At 39.2% G+C, this 24,875-nt stretch overlaps 1 protein-coding gene across 29 annotated transcripts in view; it reads right to left on the bottom strand.

Annotated features, from left to right (window-relative positions):
- The window catches only part of MACF1 (microtubule actin crosslinking factor 1), a 398,054-nt gene that overhangs the window by 105,578 nt on the left and 267,601 nt on the right, over positions 1-24,875 (bottom strand). For 27 of the 29 annotated variants that reach the window (XM_031962224.1, XM_031962206.1, XM_031962223.1 and 24 more), the window contains 13 exons: positions 23,869-24,387; positions 22,496-22,672; positions 22,118-22,241; positions 21,107-21,315; positions 20,318-20,635; positions 19,940-20,106; positions 16,611-16,767; positions 13,040-13,157; positions 10,666-10,728; positions 9,578-9,819; positions 7,578-7,707; positions 6,516-6,715; positions 1,954-2,449 (listed from right to left, as the gene is read on the bottom strand). In XM_031962224.1, coding sequence (XP_031818084.1) covers positions 1,954-2,449; positions 6,516-6,715; positions 7,578-7,707; positions 9,578-9,819; positions 10,666-10,728; positions 13,040-13,157; positions 16,611-16,767; positions 19,940-20,106; positions 20,318-20,635; positions 21,107-21,315; positions 22,118-22,241; positions 22,496-22,672; positions 23,869-24,387 — 2,920 coding nt within the window. The remainder of the gene's footprint in view (positions 1-1,953; positions 2,450-6,515; positions 6,716-7,577; positions 7,708-9,577; positions 9,820-10,665; positions 10,729-13,039; positions 13,158-16,610; positions 16,768-19,939; positions 20,107-20,317; positions 20,636-21,106; positions 21,316-22,117; positions 22,242-22,495; positions 22,673-23,868; positions 24,388-24,875) is intronic. The other 2 variants (XM_031962222.1, XM_031962202.1) reach the window with 1 other exon arrangement.

Below are 24,875 nucleotides of genomic sequence, written 5' to 3'. Positions count from 1 at the left end.
TAGAGAAGTGGTTTGTCTAAAATCACATAGGCAATGTCACCTGAATTCAAATCTAATCTTCTGATGATAAGCCTAAAACTTAGGATTGCTTTTCTAATAATAATGTACATTTGTACATTGCTTACTTATAAGCTATAAAACTTTATAAAAGTTTTTAAGGTCTATCTCTACCCCCATAAACAGCCTCTTATGTTGATGGGGCTTAGTTTTAAGGTTAAAATAACTGTAGTAAATGCACCATATCTAGGACGAGAATCACAATAATATAATATTCAGAAGGCATACCTTAGAGGCCTAGCACAACCATGTTTGGAGAAGAATTCTTTCTATATTCTAGCAGGAAGAGGCTTATTGCCTCCTGAAGAGGCCCATTCCACTTATGGATAGCTCTCATTTTTAGGAAGTTGTTCCTTATATCCAGTCTACATATGACTATTTGTAAATTCTAATTGTTCCTAGTTCTTCCTTCTAAGTCTAAGCAGAATAACTCTAATTCCTCTTCCATGAGACAATTCTCTGAATATTTAAAGACAGTTATATCCCACAATCCCTAAATCTTCACTTCTACAGATTAAACATTCTCATTTTCTTCAGTCAATGCTCATAGAGCACTGGAATTAGAATGAGAAAGTCCTGAACTCAAATGGTCAATGATAGATACAAGCAACTATCTTCTTGGAAATGAATGTAAACTGATTACATTTTGGTTTTTTCTTCCCAGGTTATTTTTACCTTCTGAATCCAATTCTTCCTGTAAAACAAGAGAACTATTCAGTTCTACACACATATACTGTATCTAGGATATACTGTGACATATTTAACATGTATAGGACTGCCTGCCATCTAGGGGAGGGGGTGGAGGGAGGGAGGGGAAAAATCGGAACAGAAGTGAGTGCAAGGGATAATGTAAAAAATTACCCAGGCATGAGCTCTGTCAATAAAAAGTTATACTTATTTTAAAAATTTAAAAGAAAAAAAAAAAGAAAGAAACTGACCAAAACTAGGTGAGTCTGGGCAAGTCACTCCAATGCTATTATCTATCTCAGTTCCTTCATCTGTAAAATGGAGTTAATTATGGCACTTCCTAGAGTAGTTTCAAGGATAAAATGAGACAATATATCTAAAGTACTTTGCAAACATTAAAGCACTATATAAATACTAGCTCCTAGTATTATCATCATCATCATTATTGTTAAGCGTAGTTTTGAGGCCATCCATCATTTTGGTGGTCCTTGATTGGATAATAATAACAGTTCACATTTATAGAATTTATTAAGTGCCAGACATTGTGCTAAACACTTTACAATTATTTAATTTGAGCCTCATAATAACACTGCCAAAGCAGGAGTTATTATTGTTCTTGGTTTTTTTTTTTTTTTTTTTTTGCTGAGGCAATTAGGGTTAAGTGACTTGCCCATGATCACACGGCTAGGATATGTTAAGTGTCTGAGGTCATATTTGAACTCAGATCCTCTGACTTCAGGGCTGGTGCTCTCTATATACTGTACTACCTAGCTGCCCCCCTGTTCTTGTTTTTAAAAAAGGAAACTAGGGCAAACAAGTTATCCAGAGGTACATAGCTAGGAAGTATTTGAGGCCAACTTTGAACTCAGGTTCACTTGTCAGCTAGCTTACTCAATCAGAGGGTCAGAGTTTCCAATCCTGAATTTGTTATTTACTACTTTGGTGATCCCTATCATGACACTTAATCTCTGGACTTCAGTTTTCTTATCTGAATGAAGAGGATGAAGCACATGACATAAAAAGTCTCTTACAGCTCTAAAATCTTTGATCCTAGAATTCTAAAGCCAGCAAGAATGACACACAGATGGAGGGAAACTTCATTTTGGAGATGAAGAAATTCCCTTCTGAAATGAACATATCTTATATTCCTAGGACACAGGAAAAAAATATCTTTTCTGACATCAGAGGATGTTCCTGACAGTATCTCACCTGCAAGGTCTTCTAAGCCCTTGAGAGGGAGAGCAACTGTCTCTAGCCGTTTCCTCAGCTCATCCTTGAGGTACTGCTCCCCTATGAGTGTGGACAGTTCATCACACAGAGTTTGGGCCTCAGTGATCTCATGATTCAGCTGTTCCAGGTCAGACCGAATCTCACTCGTCTCTTCCAGCTGCTGTTTTACAGCATCAGGCTGAGTACTGATAGCTGACTGGCCATTTAGTCGTTGTCCAACAGCCTTTACTCTTTCAGATAAGTTCTGGAGCAGCTCCTGATACTGAGTACTTTTGATGAGAGCTTGGTCAATCTGGTTGGACCGGGAGTTGAGCCTATCTGTCAGCTGGACCCATTTGTGATTGATACTTTGGAGTTCTTCCTGTACTTGGCTAGTGGATGGGGAGACATCTCCAGGGCCAGTCAGGATGCCCTGAGCTGCTTGGTTCAGCTGCTCATGCTGTGGTCTGCGAGCTTCAAATTCCTTTAGCATAAACTGAAACAAAAATAACACTGAGTTGTTTAGGCAGAAAAGATAGATCTAAAAACAATGTCAAAATAAAGCTGGCTTTAGATTTCTCCAAACAATTGCCAGTGTCTTTGGAAATAAACCAGAAAACAGTATGGACTGGGCTACTATGCCCAGAGAGGTGTGTGAAGTAAGGCAAGGGATTGGAGGAGAAGCACTGCTATTTATAAAAACTTGTTTGCTAAAGATCTCTCCATTTCACTTCTCTTCCTTATTTGTTCTCTCTGCTGAGCAACAGTCACTAAGGGACAATACAGAGAGATGAAGACGCTTGGTCTCTGAAAGTCACGGAGAAGGCAAAGAAAAAATATTAGAGGACTCAAATCAAGGACCCAAATTCAAATCCCGATTTTGTCATTTACTCCTTCTGTGATCTTAGTCAAGTCATTCATTCTCTGGGCCTCAGTTTCCTTATCTGTGAATGAGGGGATTAGAACTTATGACACCTTAAAAAATTCTTGTTGCTCTTAATTTATGATCCTATGAACGCTAAAAAATTTTGTCCATGACTAGAATCATACATAAGGAGGGAAAACTTCATTTAGCTCATGGATGTAGAGACATCTCCAGGGCCAGGCAGGATGCCCTGAGCTGCTTGGTTCAGCTGCTCATGCTGTGGCCTGCAAGTTTCAAATTCCTTTACCATAAAACTGAAACAGAATATGCAGAGACATGCAATGGATTGAAAGAGCTTGCTCTGTGAATTATTTTCTCTTCAGTATTGAGATATGGTCCTGTGAAAAAACAAACCAGGATATGTTATTGGGAGTCAGGAGGCCTATTTTACTTGTATTACTGTATTTCTTACTTGTATTTCTTAATTTTGAAAGATGATGGAACACAATGGCAAAAGTACTAGACAAAGTCAGGAAGTCCAGATTAAAAATCCTGCCCCCGACTCTTATTAGCTGCATAACCAGCAGTAAGACACAATCTCTCTGAGCTTTAGTTTCCTCATCTGTAAAATGAAGATTGTAATACCTGCTGTGTTATTACTAAAGATTGTTTTGCAGTATAAATGAAATAATGTATATAAAGTACTTTGCATATATTAAAAGAGATAGGGATGGGGACTGAACCCGTGATTTCACAGGAGTTAAGCAACTCTCAGGTGAGTTTAGTAACATTATCTACAACCACAACCAGTTCAGGTGAGTACTTCTCTGCACCTGGAACGTTAAGGTATCATATAAATGGCAGATATTATTATAGGTCCTCCCTTCTGAGCTTTTACAGCTTTTACAATCAGAGCCAATTTAGCAATTAAATATACATGGGCCATTTCCAGTGTACTGATGACTTAAATTCTAAAAGTCATTTTCCCATGAAAAACATACTTTAAATCGTAGCTTACTTTCCCCCATTGAAACATCATAATACTAATAGTAATGTTTTGATCATACTCTCCATTTATAAAAGTTTCTATGGGGAAATGCATTTTAAGTTCCAGCTCAATATACCAAAAACATATCACTTTTTTGTTGGTGGTACAATTATTTAAAAAAAAAAACTTATTGTGAAATATAAATACAAAATAAAATCAGTATTTTCATATATATAATAAAACAAATTCCCATATTGATTATTGTCTTAATTTGCATTTCAGGTTCACCACTTCTCTGGCTCATCACCTTCCTTTTATATTGCCCTAATGGATTCACTGTTGAACTCACCACAGATGCTGAATTCCAAAGCTTTCCCATGGCAATTCCTCCCTCAATCTTCTCACTGAGAATTTTGCTAATATACTTGACTGAAAAAGACATTCACAGAGAGCTGATCTCTTCCCACATTATTTTCTCCTTCACCACTCTCTGACTTCCATTCTTTCAACAAAACCAAACCAAAAAAAAACCCTACTCGCTGGTTTCTACCACCATTAGCTATCATCTCATATCTCTCTTTTCTTTTGTGGCTAAATCCTTCAAGAAAGCCAGGTACAACTAGTGCCTTTTCTATTCTTTCTAAATCCTCTTCAGTCTGACTTCTAATGATCTCTTAATTACTATCCTATGACCTTGTCTCAGTCTTCATATTTCCCAATCTTTCTGCAGCCTTTGACCTGTCAAATTATCCTTTCCTCTTGGATCCTCTTTCCTCTAAGCCCTCATACTACTGTTTCTCTTTCTTCCTGTTCCTTCTCAGTCCCCTTTGCTGAATTTCTTCCAGGTCACAACTATAAAACCCAGATACCCCACAGAGCTCTATCCTGGGTTCTTTTCTTTTTTCTCTCCAAACTATCCTCTTGGTGATCTCATCAATTCCCAAAGACTCACAAATTATTTTCAGGTCCATTTATCCAGTTCTCACCTTGCTCCTGACCTCAAATTTTGTATCACTATCTGCCTCTTGGATTCAAACTCAACATGTCCAAAAAAGAAATTTCCCAATAGATTCTCTCTTTTCTCAGACTTCCCTATTATCTTTCTCCCAGTCACTCAGACCTAAAAACCCTGCTATCAGCCTTTATCTTGTTACTTGCATTTACCCCACATATCTAATCTGTTTGTTTATTGTTCCTTCACTTCCATCTCCTCTCTTCACTCACTCAGTCATCCCACCCTGGTACAACTTTTATCAACTTACATCCCCACAAGTGCAGCAGCCTCAAGTCCTGGCCTCAAGTCTCTGCCCACCCTCGTTTATGCTCCACTCAGCTGCCAAAGTCATCTTGTTAGGTCATCCTACCATACTCAAACTCTCAAACTCTAACAGTTCCTTATCACCCCACAGAATCAAAAACTAAAATCCCCTTTACAATCAATTCTGTCTTCCTACCTACTTTTCAGATTCCCTCCAGATACTCTCAAGCATCTAGAGACATGAGCACTCCCTGCCAGTAAGGAGCACTCCCCTCCTTGCCCCTGCCTCCTACCTTTCTTCAAGACTCAGCTCCCACCCTATCTTTGCCCCTTATAATACCACCTAGAGTACTGCTGGATAGATAAGCGGCATTCACTAGAGATTCCTATGGAAAAGTTCCAATTGCTCCCCTAGCTTTTGGAAAAGTATTGTCAGATGTGGATTATGGAGTCACAGACAGAGAGCTGGAAGGAATCTTGGAGATCATATGATATCACTCCCTCATTTGACACAAGGAAATCTCAACACAGAGAAATGAAAGTGACTTTTAAGTCATTTAATTTAAGGTCACAGGCCTGGTACACTGAAAAGGGCACAAGTTTTGTAGCCACAGGATTGTTGTTGTTACTGAGTTGCTTATTTAAGCTTATCCAATCATGTCCAACTCTTTGTGATGCCATTTGATCTTTTCCTGGCAAAGATACAGGAATGGATTGCCATTTCTTTCTCCAACTCATTATACAGATAAGGAAACTAAGGCAGAGAAGGTTAAGTGACTGGCCCAGGGTCACACAGCTGTTAAGGTTTGAGATCGAATTTGTACTCAGGTCTTCCTGACTCTAAGGCTGATGCACTATGGTGTCACCTGGCTGCCTTATAGGATGAGATGCTGAATTCAGATCCAGCTTCATAAGTCTCAGATCTGAACCTCACCAGGCCTCAGTTTTCTCACATATAAAATAATAATAGAGCCACAATAACAATTATAAATAGTTAACATGTATGGGGTATATTGTTCTCTAGATCATTTTGTTCTCATAGCAACCTGAGAGGCACTATGATTAGCCCTGTTTTATGAGGAAACTGAAGGAGACAGAAATAAAGTGCCATGGCTCAGGGTCCCAAGAGTAGCCAGTGTCTAAGACAAGATTGAAGTTCTGGTCTCCTGATTGTGGGTTTGGGCTCTACCCACTATACAAGCTGGCATGGTGAGGGCTGGTCTAGGGGATAGGAGCAGAGTTTGGGGAAAAAAATAAGCATGTAAACAGTATGCTCCTCCTAGCTGGTGACTCCCAGAGTTCCTATGGCATTTGTTGCTTTTCATGAAAACAAGCAGACCCCCAGGAAGGTAACAAGTTGAGAGCTAATCACCAGCACTGAAAAGCACAGGACTGAATAGCCTCATTACGACAGATTCCCACTGCTTTCCTAGTCCTGAGTTCCACCTCACCTGGACCTGTTGTTTCTGGGCATTCAACATGTTGGGATCGATGGACAAGGGCCCCAGAACACTCATCATCAGCTCTTTCTCCATTAGCCAGGGCCGCAGCTGGGCCTCTGCAGTCTGGAAGCTTGCTATCTGGTTAGCTGACTCTTCCAGTTTCTGCTGCCTGGCTGCTGTCACTTCACTGGCCCGCACCCACCGGGAACCTGGACAAAATAAAAGAGAAGTTGGTACTGAAGTACTCTCCCTTAGTGTTCAGGCTTCTTCCTGCATTCCTACTACATCCAAGCATCAATCATTTTACTTTTTCTTTAGCAAAACAAATTGGGACAAATTGTCAATGCTCTTAAGTTTGTCCAAGCAAGATGACCTTTCTATGGGACAAGCCTTTTATAAAAGAAGGGAGGTTACACTTGGATTTCTCTTAAACCTTGTCCACATGAACTGACGCTGAGCGAAATGAGCAGAACCAGGAAATCATTATATACCTCAACAACGATACTGTATGAGGATATATTCTGATGGAAGTGGATTTCTTCAACAAAGACAAGATCTAACTTAGTTTCAATTGATCAAGGATGGACAGAAGCAGCTACACCCAAAGAAAGAATACTAGGAAATGAATGTAAACTGCTTGCATTTTTGTTCTTCTTCCCAGGTTATTTATACCTTCTAAATCCAATTCTCCCTGAGCAAAAAGAAAACTGTTCGGTTCTGCATACATATATTGTATCCAAGATCTACTGTAATCTATTTAACATGTATAGGACTGCTTGCCATCTTGGGGAGAGGGTGGAGGGAGGGAGGGGAAAAATCGGAATAGAAGTGAGTGCAAGGGATAATGTTGTAAAAAATTACCCTGGCATGGGTTCTGCCAATAAAAAATTATTTAAAAACAAAACAAAACAAAACCAAACCTTGTCCAGTCCTTTGGACTACCTGTATGAGTTAAACAAAAATTTTCCTTTTCCTGGCATGTAAGTGCCATAAAATACTCTACATTTGCCTTAAAGTAGTAGTAAGGAGTACCTAAAAATTAAGTTTGATAAAATCTCTGAGATAACTTACTGAGTTCCTCCTGCATTTCCTTCCAGTGTTTTGCTTCCTGTGAGTTAGGATACTTCTTCAACAAACCAGCCAATGCTTCCTTGACTTTGTGGATCTTTGGAGAATTCTGTTCCAATTCTGCCAAGAAGGCCTAGAAACAAAATTCCCATTAATATAATGAGACAAGAAACTATTTCTAGGTATGATATTAAAAAATGACAGTGGGAATAAAGCAACATGAACTCTGTTCCTGATTTTACAATTATTCTGCTGGTAGAGTCCTAGAACCTCTGACACAGAAATGCATTATGGAAAAGAAAAGGGCTCAGACAATGCCATTAAAGAGATAGCTTTGGATGACCTTGTGGCACAGATTCATCATAGAAAATTCCCTTTGATATTTTTTGGGCCCAAGGCCTTAGCTAGCTCAGACCAACATACAGGAGAATCTCACTCATAGCTATAAAGGGAAAGATACACCGAGATGCCTTTCTTGACAATGCTCCTCTGAGACAAGGCCCACTGCCTCCTCTAAGCCTGAGATTGTTTACCACATGCAGAGGACTGAGTGCTTATTTCCAGATCTCAGAAGGGGAAGCCCTGCTTCTGTGTGCTAGGCACTTATTTAGCGCCTGTCTAAGGTTTTTCCTTTTCTGTCCCATAAGCTCAGTTGAGCCACCTTCCTGGACGTATGTTAAAAAATCTTTTATGCCTTTATTTTTACTGTCAAATGTCAACATAGACAGCAGGATTTTTTTTCTTATTGTTTTGAAACAAAATGTTTCCTTGACTCTGTGGATCTTTGGAGAATTTTTTAAAAGTCCCAGCAATCCAGAGGATGAGTTTCTTATTTGTAAGCAATGCCATGGGACCCACTGCTAAAAAAATATTTATGACTAAACTAAATATAGTATACTAATCTTTAGTTTTAAGCATTATCTGGCAGGGGGAAGGAGGAGTGTGAGTATGTGTGTGTCTTTGTCTCTGTTTTTTAGAGGATTCCAAACATCAGCATATTTTCTACTAATATATTTTTGTCTTTTTTCCTTAAACAATGACTCTCACCTGTTTTCTGGCCTCATGAATTTATTATAACTGTTATTTACATATACCACAAATAGGAGTTCAGAGAGGTATTATGGTGAGCTGCAGAAAATTAGGCAGATTCCTTTAAGGATGGGCTAATGTGTCCAATAAAAATCCAGGGCAAGGAAAGAGACAGCTCTTTAGGCTAATGTGTCCAATAAAGATCCAGGGCAAGGAAAGTGACAGTCCTTGTATTCCTCCCTGGTCAGATCATCTAAAAAAATATTGTACCCAATTATTGGCACCACATTAAGGAAGGATATTAGACACTGACCATATGAAACATGTCAATAAGAGGGTGAGCAAGTACTCAATATCAATCCATAAAAGGATTGGTTGAAGGAACTGATAAAGAGAAGAATTTTGGGAGATACTCTCTTTTGAAGGGCTTCTACATGAAAGAAGGGTTAGTTAAACTTGTTCTTGTTGGTCCCTTTGGAAAAAACTTAGAAATAAAAAATTTAGTTGTATACAGATTTCCATTTAACACAACAATGAACTTCACATTGGAGCTGTCCAACAATAATAGAATGGGTTGCCTCACAGAGATCAGTGAATTCCCCATCTCTGAAGATATTCAAGCAAAGACTGAATGACATTTTGTGGACTCATTATAGAGGTAGGAGGAGATTTATATTCAAGTACAGGTTCATCTGAATAGTCTCTGAAGTTCCTTCCAATGCTAAGATATTATCAATCTCTTTCTAGGAATGTTGTTTCTAAACTTGATAATACAGTTCAAATGTAAGGAGAGAAAGTTCACCAAAAATATTTTGGAAACCTTTATTTCTTTAGTATCAAATACTTTGCTCACCAAAGCCTAGCCAACATCAGTGCATTACTAATGCTCTGTTAACCTGTGACAAAATTCTAGCTGAACAGGTAAGTGTCCTCTGCAATCCAAAATACTGTTTCTACTGCCATGGAAACCATACCTTATTACATTCAGCTTGGGCTCTCACTGTCTCTGTTTTGGTTGGTGATGAAGAAGCATCAAGGGCTTTCAGGGCCTGCTCTTTAGATTCAAGCCACTGCAACAGAGAGCTTGCCTCCTCCTGAACTTCCTGCATACTGTTGAGCATGGCCAGCAGGCTATCCCGGCGTTCCTGAAACACCCCACCCAGCTTCTCATACTGTTGGCTCACATCCGACATGTGACATTGGATTTCCGTCAAATCTAGTTTCAGAAAAACAGAAGGCAGATCAGTAATAATTCCTTGAGCTTGCTGCCTATCCTCCCCTTATAAGTGGTACCCTGGTATAATGATATAGAACTGGTATAATGATATAGAACATAGCACTCGATTCCATTTCTCCTAAATTTACAATTTTGGATTAGATATCACTTAGGATATTAAAGTCCTACAGGTGTGATTTCCCTCCCAGGTTACAGTAGAGATTAAGGATTTCCTGTTTACTTACACAGAACAAAACTGCTCCTATTCATCTACCTCTTGGCTTTAGACTTGGTTATTTATCCAGCTGTATGACCTCAAAGGACCAAATGACTAAGTAGAGAGGACTATAGCTCATATTAATGCCTTATCAGAACTGCCAAATAAATACCCCTGTTTTTGTATCTCTATTTAGAGGCTGCTCTGCTTGGAGGCTGAACATTGTAATAGATGACCTTTAAAGATCCTCTATAGCTCACACTTTTTGCTTGTTTTTCTCTTTAAGGAAGCCTCAGAAACCCAGGGTGGGAATGTTATCTGGTTTCAGTGGTGGACTTAACATTTAGGTTTAGGTTTATCTTCTTGAGGACTCTTAGTATCACAACCGGCTCACCTGCCCAGCCTAAAGTACTAATCGGGTACACACTTCACTCTCTTGGAATTTGGGTCCAACTTGGCTGAAATAGGGATGGAAGATTTATAATCATAATAATTATTGTTTTTGGCTGTCATCACACGGATCCTGGCAGCAGCTCTTCTGCCCCCATGAAAACAGATACAGATGCACAGACAAACACTGCCCTAATATGTCCAACACAGGAAGTGCTTGTTGTGATGGTGTAGCTCACCTTTGCAGGTGTGGTATCCGTTTACACTGCCTACAGAGACTCCTAGAGAGGGTGGAACAGAACCTGAGCAGAAGGACAAGAAGACAAACAAAGGGCAAGACAAACGGTTAGGAGCAATACACTATTGCACTCATCATGAGATGAAAGCGCCAACAGGTTAACATAGCACAAGACAACAGAGCTCATGGAAGGCAACAGATCATTCCAGCTGCCAGGCAACAAAGGGACATTTCAAAGCACAAATCATCTACAACCTTTTCTGGAGGACATTTGGATTCCTTTTTCCTAACAGCTTCTTCTAGGTCAGATTCTTTCTTTAATCACATAAATTTCAAATATGACCTATTTCCTATTTCTGCCCTAGTTCCTTAAGAGGCAGATAAAGGTCAAACCAATTACGTATTTAGAAACTGAGTATCACATGTTATATACTGGCAGAATTCACTTTTTTTAATCTATGGGAGAGAGATGTTAGAGGTGAGAAACAAACTACACGGGATTGTTTTTTTCTAATTTTTTTAAAAAACCAAATCTACTTTTTTCATTGAATCAAGAAACTCCTAGTGAGTAAATTTCCATTAGTGATGCAGATTGCCTACTCTTCTGCAACTGATAATTTTTGAAAGTTTCCTGGAGTAAGCGAGTTGTTTACTCAGGTTTTCCCAGCTCCACAAATGTCAATCTATCCATTCCACCATGCTGCCTGTCAAGAGTTTCTTTAGAATCACTAGGGATTTCTTCATTAAAACCAATGGCCTTTAGAAAAATATTGATGATTGGCAATTGAATCTGGGGACCACAGCAAAGGGAGCATATGTTTGACTAAGTTAAGAAAGAGGGCTATTCTTAGACTGTTCCTTCAGGGTACAGGAATTTGTTTCTACCACTCCTTTACCTTGTTAAATTCATGTTTCAAGGAACTCGGCTTTAGGAGCATTTGGGAGAGTAGTAATTTGAAGGGTTTACCAGTTCTTAGAACCATATTTTTTTTAGTTTGATTTATATTTATTATTTATAAATATATATATACACACATATATATTATATATGTGATAGGAAATGATTATATTGATTATATTGATTTATATCTAAGATAGGTTTCTGCATTTCATAGATTTCTGAATTTGAAGCCAAATCAGTCTTCTGTAAAAAGAACGCTACAAACAGAATTTAGGAGCCCTGAGTTGTACCGATGGTTCTGTTAGCTTACTTAATGTATGCTCTTAATGAAGATACTTAATCCTGAGTCTCAGAATTCACTTAAGTAAAAAATGGGATTATATTAATTTTCTTAACAGGATTGCTATGAAGATCAAATGAGATTATATGCAAAAGATATTAGAAAAATATGAAAAGTTATATACAAGTATAAGGGATTACATGATTATATCCATCAAATCTAATATTTAGAAGACCTGTGTTAAACTGTACATTAAAGAAAAAATCCAAATCTGACACATACTTCTGTATTACCCTAAGATTTACAAAGCACCTCTCTCAATTATTAGTCTTGTGTTTTTGAGAGACAGTTGGGGTTGTGACTTGCCCAGGATCACACAGCTAGAAAATGTCTGAGGCCAGATTTGAACTCATATTCTCCTGACTCCAGGACCAGTACTCTATCCACTGAGCTATTTAGATGTCCTTAAACCACATTTCTCAAAATAAATGAATGACTGAGGAAGTATCAAGTATTATGTCATTTTATAAACAAAGCAGCTGGGGGGATCAGAAAGGTAAAATAACTTGACCATTGTCACAGAGCCAGGTAAGATTTGAACCTGCATCTCTTGGATTCCTGTTCTACATCTGGATCATCCACTCTCTTGAAACACTGCTCCCATGAGCAGTGTTAAAAACAACAATACTCTGAGCAGGTGATGAAAGAAAATGCCTTTGGCCAGAGCCAGAGGGACAGATCACAAGAGGCAGTTCATGAGCTAGGGACTCATTCCTTGGGTTCTATGAAGCAAAGTAAAGAGATAGTGGCATTTTGTCTCATCAGACATCAAGGATGAACCACACTCACTCTTCACAGAACTTTTCCCAAAATCAGATCCCTCAAGTCAGAAAGTCCCAACTTAGTGTCTCTAGGTTATTTTCTAGACTGAAGCGGATATCAGCTCCCTCTACTAGGGAAGTGCAAGTCTTAAGGTTCCCAAGCTGTTTTCTTCTGATTAAAGTGTTGTGATCATCTTCCAGAATAGTGCAATTGTTGTTAAGGAGCAAAAGGGAAGATAAGTTGCAGGAAAGGCAGTGTGATGGACCTTTTCTTCTTAACCTTTGAGTTAACACAATACCCAAGAGAGATCATCATATACTTGAAGTATTTTATTTATTATTCTTTTCAAGTCATCACTGGATTGTTTCTTACCTGTCTTGGATTGTGTTTCAGGTGCTGTAATCTCCACAATCAGGTTTTCTAAGGCCATGCCTTTGCGATTTATTTCTTCCACTTGGGGTCCCTTACTTGTCCAGTCATCCAAAAGAGCCTATTTAAAAAACATAATTCAACAAAGTATTTTTCAAAACATTATATATGTGCTTACCCTGTGCTTGAGGATATAAAGATGAAGATCTATATAATTCCTGCCTTCAAAGAGCTAATGGAGGATAAGACTATACACAAGTAAGTAATGATAGAAAGAGAAGGAATGTGATATGGATAAAGAAGTTCAGGTAAAGTCTCTAAGGAAATTAGAGGGTGGAGAAATCACTTATAAGTGAATGGATAAAGGAGTAAGTCATGGCAGAGAAGACACACAAGATAAACTTTAAAGGAGTAGAAAGATTTCAACAAGTAGAGATAAAGAGAAGGCATTTTGCAGGTATAATCAGTCAATCAATAATCATTTATTAAGGACATACTATGTGCCAAGCAGTGTGCCTCAGCACATTACGGAAACAAAAAAAGCAAAAGATAGTTCCTGCTCCCAAAGAGATCACAGTGTAAGGAAGAGATAATAAGTATACAATTATGTACAAACAAGAGATATAGGACAAATTGGAAATAATCAGCAGAGAAGGCATTCAAATTATGGGAGATCTGTACAGACTAGAAGATGAGCTCTTAGCTGGGACTTGAAGGACCATCAGGGAAGCCAGGAGGTAGAACTGAGGAGGGAAAGGATTCCAAGCATGGGAAACAGCTTTAAAAAAAATGCCCGGAGTGGGAAGATGGAGTGTTTTTGTTCAGAAGAGTGTGTGGTGGTGGGGTGACGGTCTAAGAAGACTGGAAAAGTAGTAGAAAGGCAGAAGACTGAACACTTGACCCGCACTTGCTAAAAGATCATAGACATCAGAATAGAGGATGGACTAGAATGCAGAGGTCTCAATCCACCAGCAGTTTTGCAATAGTCTATGTGTGAGGAGATGAGGGCTGGCACCAGAGTGATAGTGATGTCAGAGGGTGACAGGATGGCAGTATGGAAAAGATGTTATGAAAGTAAAATCAATAGGCCTTGGCATGAAATGCACAGAGGGTAGAGAGATCAGGATGAGTCTGATGGTGACCCTGTACACCTTGTATGGGAATAAAAAAGCCAAGACCAAAAGGAAAATGGATTTTGAAAAAAAAAAAATAAATACTAGGATGTGGTAACTGGTTATAAAGGTGGAAGACACAGTCTAGAGTAGGGGGTCTTAAACTTATTTGTGTCACAGACTCTTTTGGTAGTTAAGTATAATTCTTCCTCAGAATATTTTTAAATTCATAAAAAAAGATTACCAAAAAACCAATCACATTGAAATGCTTATGAAAATACATAGAAAATAAGTTTATGGATCTCAGGGTCCCAATTTAGAACCTGGAATGAAGTTTATCGAGGGGAATGAGATTAGAATTCTAACTTAGTTTTGGGATAAAGTGTAGAGAACAAAGCCATTCATTTCTGCATAGCACATCTTCTCACATTAGGAAATTCTATCAATATCGCATTCTGGAAAGGCTTTAAAAAGATGGGATGAAGTCTAAATTCTCTTCTGAATATCATCCCCTTGGGCTTTATGGAAGCTGCCCCACCAAATTTCCTCCTTAGATCTTCATTACTACCCATGGTCTCAGTTTCTAACCAGTAACTACTCAGTTACTACTCATTACTACTCAGGCTAAAAAGTGCTGGTACTTCTGAACATGCAGCTCTGGCCCCCACAAATTCAGTTGTCTGACTTCAGTTTGGCGTTTGACTCTGTCAGGCAACCCTTTCATTTGCCTCTTGTTGATTCCCTGACAGACTCCCCTTTGCAGCTGTTACTGACCTCTTCTGTCCATAAGTATCTCTTAGCATATGACCTCATCTCTTCCTCTTCTGAGATGATAGAAAGGCCACTTATAGTTCAAATGCCCTTTCTTCTCTTTGGCTTTTTTATAACAGTACATGATAAAGGGTTTTCTCTGGACTCTTCTTTCTTCACCCCTGGTTCTTTTTCCTTCTAGCCAAGAATATATGTTGACCTTTTGCTTGCACTTCTATATACATCTTCACTTTGTAATATAGCTACTCTCAGAGTTAACAGTCATCTTTAGTCTCAAATATACCTCACTGGTCCTGAATACTTACCTAATCTCCAGTTTCATATTTTAGCTGTCTAAAGGAACTGCTAAAAATGCTTCTCTGTCAGTTCAGAGGAAGATGTTACAAGGCTCTGACTTTGGGTCTGTTATAGATTGGAGAATGTGACATTTCCAACTGGATGTTTGCAATTTAACTCATTTCTGTTTCTTAACCTGCTTTCTTATTTCTGTCAAAGCAAACATCATATTTCCAGTGTCTCAGGTTTATAATCTCAGTGTTATCCTCAACTTCTTACTCTCCCTTACATAGACTCTCGTAGCATTTTGGCAGAAATTTAGATCAAACTTTGAACTACATAGAAGATAAGCTCCAAAAGGATACATGGCTTAGATAAAAAGAGTCACATAAAAAAATGAATTAGATTTGCATGTTTCCAGAATGTAGAATTAATAGGAACTTGCTTTTCAGATCTATGGATAAGAGAAGAACTGATGGCAAAAATATTCCTTAATATAGAGGATTACAGAAAATAAAATGGAAAATTTTGATTATGTAAAATAAAAGTTTTTGTATACACAAAACCAATGCATCTAAACTTTTCTGCATTTATTTGTTTGCTCATATTGGATATGAAAAGAACTGATACCTGCAAAAGTATGGGGAAAGCAACCAAACTGATAAGATCATTGTTCTCAAAGAAGTAAGGAGATGAAGGAGAGTATGATTCTAATGAATTCTGTTCTGATATAAGGACTATTTCAACCTGGAGCAGAAGATTCTAAAGGAAGACATCATTGCTGCTTCAGATATTTATCTGAAAAGTTATCACAGAGCAAAGAGAATAAATTAACATGCCTAATACAGAGCAAATCTGCTTTCCAATTGCAAAACTAGAATCAAAAGGTTAAACTTAAAATGAAACAGACTGTGGATTAAAACAAGAAAATGTTCCAAAATCTAGAGCTATCTACCAATGGAATAGTATGTCTCACGAGGCAATGAATTCCCTATTACCTGAGCCATTAAAAGAAAGATGAGATGATCCCCAGCCAAGCACACTATAAAAAGGGTATGTATACTTGACTTAGGGCCTTCTGGCATCCTGATTCTAAGTTTTTTCATGAAGGTTCAAGGTCACAGTACCTCCTTTCTTCTCCTATCTGCCTAAATAACAGGTCTAACCATAAGCTTTTCATTAAAGACTTATTAAGTATACACATATGCTCATTGCTATGTTGCATAACAGACTTAATTGCCTCAAGATTGTTAGATTTGACAATATGAGATTATATGATTTCCTGAAGATGTTCCCAAGAGCTGGGATTAGTGAACTCCTAATTTCTGGTTACCATCTACCATACCAAGGACACAACTGAATTAAAAGGTCTTTAAACCACTATGTAGGCACAATCTAGTCATTTCTCTACTTACCTCAAGGTGCTCAATCTGCTTCTGTAGCTCTCTGGTGCTCATGGAGGTCTCTACCACTGGCATATTTCCTTCGCTTTCCTTTAGCCATTTCTGCAGAGCTCGAACCAGCTTCCGAAATTCATCCAACTGTTCCTGGCAGGATGATGTATCCTTCTCTCTGCCAAAGAGAAGGGATAGAGAAGGGACAAGGTTTTGCATGGAGAACATTCTGAGCACACATTGTGCTAATAACACATGTGCAGCAGCCCAAAGAGCATTGGACCTAAGTCAAGAGACCTATATTCAAATCCAGCAATTACTAGATGAATAATCATGGATAAGTCACTTAACTCACTTAAACCTTATTTTCCTTATCTATAAAATAGGAGTTTTGTCAATAATTGCAATGTCTGCTGCAAAATGATTTGATTAAAAAAAAAAGCATTATAATGTATAAGACATTGGATACATGGCAGAGTATTAAGAGGAAAGTACTTTGTAAACATTAAAAAGTCATAGAAATTGAAGTTGTAATAATCTGAGCTATTTTTCTAGTTGAAGAGTTTAACTAAAACATTATATGTATTCCTGAAAACAGCATCACTGGCCCCATTGAAGAACATGAATGAACTGAAAGAAGCAAGCGACTCTGTTCTTTCCCTCACACTAATAGAAGCATTCTGCCTAATCCATATTCAAGGGCTGAGCTCTGTTCTGTTTGGCCCTTTTTAGCCTATAACTTAGAAATGCAGCAGTGTATTTTCATTTGATGTCTTGATAACTGATATCTCTAATAGTAAACAATGTGTCAGAAGCATGACAAGAGAGAAATTATTCTTGGGATGTAATGATCAGCAAATACTCTCATGCAAAGTCAGAGAAGCCTGATTAGTTCAGAGAATTTTAAATCATTCTGCTTAATGGAAGGAAAACCTAGGGGACTTTGGGCCTTTGATTTTCCCCCTCCTTTTTAAGAAAACTGTCCTTGTTTTATTTGTCTTGGTGACTCCTCCTATTTTATGATAATTCAGGCTTCAGTGAAATAGATGAACTATTCAAGACTACATTCAGAAGTTCTCACTAGATTGTGAGCTCCACAAAGACATGGCCTGTGTCTTTTCTGAACTTTGTATCTCATACAGTACTAAGCACAATGTTTTGTTCATAGTAGGAGCTTAATATATGTTTGCTGAATGAATGAAGCTTTTTGTCTACATTTTCAACTGTAAAGTTGTCATGGATTTCCTTTCTCTGAAAAATCTTAAGTTTGGAACAGCTTCAACTCATCTCTTATCTCTTATCAATTACCTCCAAAGCATGTTGCCTAAAACAGACTAAAATAGCTGGAGCCAACGCCAGTCCATCTACCTCTCACTCAAATTTATAAGATTTCCTCTATTTTTGAAACAAAATTTCAGATCCCATTTCTGATCTCTCATGTTATCCTCAAGCTGTTGCAGAATATCACAAAATTTAGAATTTGAAGAACTTTTAGTGACCATCTACTAGAACTGCCTCTTTTCGTGGATAAGGAAATTGAAACTGTTCAGGGTAACAAAGGTAGTAAATAACAAAAATAAGCTTCAAGGCCAAATGTCTTAATTCCATAAGCCATGTTGCTTCTTTTAAAAAGAATCAACAAACACTTAAGAGATATATACTATGTAGGCACTAGGCAAAGGATTACAAAAATAACAGTGCCAGCCCTTAAGGAGCTAATACTCTATTGGGGGGAAAAACAAGCATACAAATAGGTTCACATAAGCTACATATGGAATAGGAAGTAAGAGAGGAAAAGGTGCTAAAATTTAAAGAGATTAGGGTAGGCTTCTTGTAGAAGTGGGATTATGGTTAGAGCTTAGAGGAAGCTAGGGGAAGCCAATAGGAGGAACTGAAGAAGGGGAGCATTTCAGGCATGGGGACAGCCATAGAGAAAGTCTGTGTCTTGTTTGTGGAACAGCATGTCTTGTCTTCAAGTTAAAGAACCTTCTCTTTCATCACTATTACTGAGAGGCATCACCCTTTACTTTATATTAGAAATTGTTTTGAGAAAGGAGGAGGTTCAGGCTGCCTACCTGGGAAGGAAATTTCTAACCTACAGTGATTCAATATTATGTTCTTGGCTTTCCCTTGTCTAGCAGAGGTGGGGGAACAGAGGAGAAATGGAAAGGGAGTCAGGTCACTTATTCATTCAATAATATTCTTATTCATTCAATTAATATGTAGTAAGTGATTACTTATATTAAGAATCAGGAATAAAAAGACAAAGCCCCTGCCTTTTAAGTTACTGGTTATTGGGGAGAAACAGCATACAAGTGAAGATGAAGGACTTTGGTCTGGGCAGAGGACAGAGTGCTAACAAGTGAACTGCACAACTCAGGAAAGGCTTCCTTGAGAAGGTGGCATCTGAGCCATGCCATGAAGGAAGCAAGGAATTCTAAGAGAAGGAGAAAGAGAAGGGGGGTTCAGTCAGTCAGCATGCATTTACCATATCAAGCACTGGACTAGGTCCTGGAAATACACACACAAAAAAAGATAAGACTCCCTGTCTTTGAGAAGCTTATAATCTAATGAAAGAAACATGGATACTCATTGTACACAAGCGACACCAACTGCGAGAACCAGATACAGCCTCAGATAGGAGATGGTACTTGAGCTGAGTTTTCTTTCTTTCTTTTTTTTTCTTTCCCCTGGAGGAATTTGTTTGTTTATTTTTATGATAATGATTGCAAGCAAAGATAGTTTTCAACATTCACTCTTGCAATCCTTGTGTTCCAAATTGTTCACCCTTCTTTCCCCTTGCCTGCCCTAGACAGCAAGTAATCCAGTGTAGGTCAAATGTGTAATTCTTCTAAACATATTTCCATATTTGTCATGCTGCACAAGAAAAATCAAGCTGAGCTTTCTTAGAAGGAAACTAGGGAATTCACAAGGAAGAGTTGAGGAGAGAGTCTGTGTCAGGCCCTGAGGGATAACGTGGGTGAGAAGTGCCATGCCTCATAGGTACAGCATACAGGCCAGCATGGCTGGACCACAGTATGAGAATATAATAAATCTGGAAAAGAAGACTGGAGCCAGACTGTAAGAGGCATATTTGTTTGATTGTAGAAGTGATATAGAACCTCCTGAGCAACCACCTGACAGTCAGATGTAGCTTTAGGCCTTTACTTTGGCAGTGATGTGTATTATGGTTTAGAGAGAAATTCTAGAGCCAAGGAGAAGAATTAAGAGGCTACTGAAACAGCCTAGACAGATGGTAGTGAGGGCCTGAACTGGAATCTGAAGGTCTGATGGTCTCTCACAATGATGAACACATACAGGGAGATGCTGCCAGGAAAGAGAAAACTTACCTTTCTTGAATTGACTTTTGTAGCCCTGTGAAATCCTTCTTTAGCTTCTCTACCCTCTCCTTGTGCTGGGAAGTATCCAGAGCAAAACCATAGCAGCTCAGATCAGTAACCAAATGCTCAAGGGTATCCAGATTCTCTTGCTGCTCTCCCATTTCCAAATTCAGTTCCTGACAAGGCAAATAATCATAACTTTGCAGTTTTCCCTGCTGAAATTCCAATCTAAAAAAGAGAGATACTAGGGAAAAAGTCAAACTTGCAGAGTCAATCTCTGGATCAAATAAGTAGGAAGTTAATTCCATGTTCTTTAATCAGCTATGTCCGGGCTCCCATCTCCCTTGCACAACTCCCTTACATCATCCATCACAAAATTACTCTCACCTGAATCTGTTGGGAGAACTGAGCAATATCTCTGTCAGGCTGGTTCCCAGAAGCCAGTGTTCGAGCTCGACTGTCCAAGAACTGCTGGAGTTTCTCTAAGAGGTCCTCAAACATCTCCACCTGGGGCAGCAGCTTCTTCAGGGAGCTCTCTTTCTCCTGCTGCTGCTGACACAGCTGGCTGAAGCGCTCGCTTACCTCTGCCAGCTTGCCTTGAAGTCCCGTGGCTGTGGCACCATCAGCTGTCTCCATGAATTGGGTCACCATGTCACGGGTAGCCTCTAGGCTGCTCTTCTGCCGAGCAATGTCCTGCTTGAGTTTCTGCCATTAAAAACATATTGGCTCTAAGATCCACTCACCTTAGGAGAGCTGACAAACTCTGCCCACCAACTTCAGCCTCCATAGCAACCTCAGATTTTCCACTTCCTGCCAAACCCTCCTCTTTCTCTTCCTAATGCCATACCAATTTGCAGATCTGTGTGTGTGTGTGAAATCACTTAACCTTTATTTGCCTTAGTTTCCTCAACTGTAAAATAGAGGTAACAATAGCACCTATCTTCCAGGGCAACTGTGAGAATCAAATGAGAGGTTTATCAGGTTCTCAGCACAGTGCCTGGCACATAGTGGGTGCTACATAAATACAAGTGATATATATGTTATATATAATATTCGGTCAGTTTCTTTTAACTCTAGTTGAAGATTAATTAGACCCTAACACCTCAAAATCATCTACAGGATGTCATTATGTATTTAGGCATTGTTCACACCTTTCTGCCCATGTGTGTCTCTCACCATATTGATGGCCAAAGCTTCTTGGATGGCTGCTGAGGTTAATGAGGACAGCTCCTCTCCCTGCAGGCTCTTCTCTACTTCACTGATGGACTGCAGCAGGTTTTCCAAGCCCTCCTGGACACTTTGTGACTGAGCAATTGCCTTCTGTAATAAATCAGCACGCTCTTCCAGCCTCCCAGAAAGGCTCTGAAAATGGCCCAATATAGAATCTGCAAGATTCAAAGAGAACAGAGACAGAGTGTTTTTCAAGGTAAATAACTGCTCACCCCCAAAAGAATATCCAAAGGTCATTTGGGGGAGTTCCACTTGCAGGAATTACCCCCTCCCCAAAATAAAATTCGTAAAACCAACTTGATAAAATATTAAGAAAACACCAAAGGTAAGACAAAGCCTAATGCTCTCATTTGAACTTCTAATGATGTAAGAATGAAGAAAGTTTAAGAAAAAAAAAAAAGCACTTACTCTCCCCTAAAAAATCTGAAAGAACATCAATGAAGCCTCCCTTAAAACCTGAGATGCTTCTCCTGCAGATTTTCTATGTAGTGTTTTTTCTGGTCCAATAAACATACCTGAATCAAGGATCAGCATCTTGTGAGAAAGAAGCTTTAATCCTCCTCTGACAATGTGCCCCTTAGACCAGCTGACAACTTTAATTGGGCATCATCCCACTCCCAAGTAGAACAAGTATTTGAATTTGGAGGCACCAGGCTTGTTTCTCTACTCTACTATCTGTGTGACCTTGTGAAGGTGCTGAGGAAGCTTCTCTGTAAAGGAAGGTGCTAGATAGGTGCAAGATAATATCCAAGGTGCCTTCTCCCTTGAGGACCCCACAAAAGTCTGGTTGGGGTCAAATATGCTTAGTATTATTCCCAGCATCCCAGTTATAAGCTCTGGGTTCTGATGATGTTAAGTAAGACTTCCCTCATTTCCCTCACCTGCATTCTTGGGGATGTTCTCCCCTTTAGGCTCCTAACCCCTGTGCTTTCAGTATCATCTGATTTGGCTCTGTACCTGTAGTATCTTGGATGTGCCGGGGATCAGGAGCTGGCTCACCCTCCATCTCCAGGAGGGCCCCTGCTGCTTTCTGGAGCTTTTCTACAGGTACCTGATGCTCTGCCAGATCTTCTTGTAACTGCTGTTTGTCCAAGAGCAAAATGAAGATCAAGGAGGTTAGTGATTGTGACTTCTTCTAGGACCTCTAAGTCAGTAAACTACCTCCAGATGTACTTGCTAAACATCCAGAAGGAAGCTCCTGGCATTCAGATCTTGTCCAATGCCTCCCTTTTCCAGTTTCCCTTTTCTAGACATTTCTAGGTCATGAGATGTGAGGGATCTTAAAGGAGACCATTCTGATATCAGGGCTTGGGCTTAGTTGCTGAGTTGTTTTACCTTTGTGTTTGCAAGTTGTTGCTGAAGGATGGTGGGATCAGAGGCCACAGGATCTGAGAGAAGCTGGTTCACCTTGCTCTCACATTCCTGTATCCAGGCCTGAAGGCTGTCTGCACTGCTCTGGAACTGCTGAGAGTGGTCCAAAAGCATGTTCAGGTGAGAACCTAATTTGTTGCACTGTTTCAAGAAGAAAGGGAAAAACAGGATGCATGAGGTTAGGTCCGGGTTGCCCCCCATGCGAAGGGCTTCAGAAGTATCCATTTTCTTGAAATTGCTTTCTCCTCCCAGATATTCCTCATCTTTGTCAAAAAGTAACCAATTCTTAAAGGGAATGTTCTGTTGCTTCCTTTTACCATGGTGCCTTCCTTCACATTCCTAATTCATTATGATCTCTCCTTGCTTTGTATCACATTTCACTAGCACCACTTGACATAGTTTACTATTCACTGTTTTTATCTCTACAAGTTTATCTCCCTTACCAGACCATATACTTTCTGATGACAAGTAGTATTTTTTTTTAATAGCTTTTTATTTACAAGTTATATTCATGGGTAATTTTTCAGCATTGACAATTGCAAAACCTTTTGTTCCTACTTTTCCCCTCCTTCCCCCCATCCTCCTCCCCTAGATGGCAGGTAGACCCATCCATGTTAAATATGTTAAAGTATATGTTAAATGCAATATATGTATACATGTCCAAACAGTTATTTTGCTGTACAAGAAAAACCAGATTTAGAAATAAAGTAAAAATAACCTGAGAAGAAAAACAAAAATGCAAGCAGACAAAAACAGAAGGAATGGAAATGCTACTTTGTGGTTCACACTCATTTCTCATAGTTCTTTCGGACAAGTATTCTATCTTGTTCTTCTTTGAATGACCTGCAACTTTGTGCCTGACAAGTAGTAAGCAATCAGGACATGGCTGTTAATGAATGAAAGTAGCCAAGCATTTATTAGGGAAGAACAAAGGGTGGAGTTAATTTCTAAAGCTCTGTGAATTCAGAGTTCAATCCAGCAGCCTCCATTCAAACAGTCCTTGCCACATATTCATTGACTATATCTGTTCCCCAATTCATAAATGGTTAAAGGCTATAAATAGATAGTTTTCTAAGGAATACTATCAAAGGCCATATGAAACTGCTCCAAATCTCTATTAGAGAAATGCAAACCAGATCATACCCAGGATACCACCTCTGTCAAAAAATAACCAATCCTTAAAGGGATTATTTGCCTCAGAATGGAAAAACTGTCAGAAGAGGAAAATGATAAATATTGGAGAGGCCAGAGAAAAGTAGGCACATCAGTACACTAATGGTGAACTGAAACAGTGATTCTAAAAAGAAAAGAGATCAAAGAAGGAGTATGTGACATACCTTTGAATGAAGGGCAGTATATCTTTGGGTTGCATTGTCCAGCTTAGAGGTCACTAAATGCCTGGTTGCTGAGGGTTCTGTGCCTTCCCTGGAGTTGTTTTCTGTATCCAGGACTTTCTGTCCTGACATGGTTACAAACCGTAAGTCTCCTTTGTGGGAAATGACATCCTCAGAGAAGCTCTTCTGTCGCAGCAGTAGAGACCGAAGGGCTTCAGGGTCACTGCCCCCCTTGTGTATGCTCTCCAGTTCCCTTTCTGCCTGCTGTAGCCAGTCTTCAAATTCCCCATGGTCACGGAGGAATTTCCGCAGCTCATCTCGCAGGGCTTGTGCCTGCTTTAGTTCTGTCTCTGCCTGGACCAAGGAGACTGCATACCGCTCCCTCAAGTCTCCAAGCTTCTGTTGAAGCTTCTGCCGCTCCTCTGGGGCCAGACTGTGGCCATGCTTATCCAGAAATGCCTGAGCTGCCTGAGTGGCCAAGATGAAGTCTTGCTGTTGGGACAGCAGCTCCTGATGACGGGCCTGGGAAAGAAACCCCAAACCAAAAGGACTTTTAGAAGAAGATGATAAGAACTTGTGTTTATATTACACTATAGCTATAAATATCCCAGCTGATTATTGTACAATGTTGCTGTTGTTGTGTACAATGTTCTCCTGGTTTTACTCACTTCACTTAGCATCAGTTTATATAAGTCTCTCCAGGCCTCTCTGAAATCATCTTGCTGCTGATCGTTTCTTACAGAATAATAATATTCCATCATATTTACATATCATAACTTATTCAGCCATTCCCCAACTGATGGAAATTCCCTCAATTTCCAATTGAATAGTGTTTCTATGGAACAGGGCTGCCTTTTGGGAACCCTGGGATGACCTCTGTATCAGGTTGAACTTTGAAAGGGATGAAACCATCATTATCTATCAACTTTGTATTTAATCTATTGGCAGCTCCCAGCAGACACCTGCAAGTGACTGTTGATGTTTTCTTCTTCCTAAAATCACTCTGCATT

This window comes from Sarcophilus harrisii, chromosome 3 (genome assembly GCF_902635505.1).
Source record: "Sarcophilus harrisii chromosome 3, mSarHar1.11, whole genome shotgun sequence".
In the NCBI taxonomy this organism is placed as follows: domain Eukaryota; kingdom Metazoa; phylum Chordata; class Mammalia; order Dasyuromorphia; family Dasyuridae; genus Sarcophilus; species Sarcophilus harrisii.
This window is presented reverse-complemented; position numbering and strand designations above follow the sequence as displayed.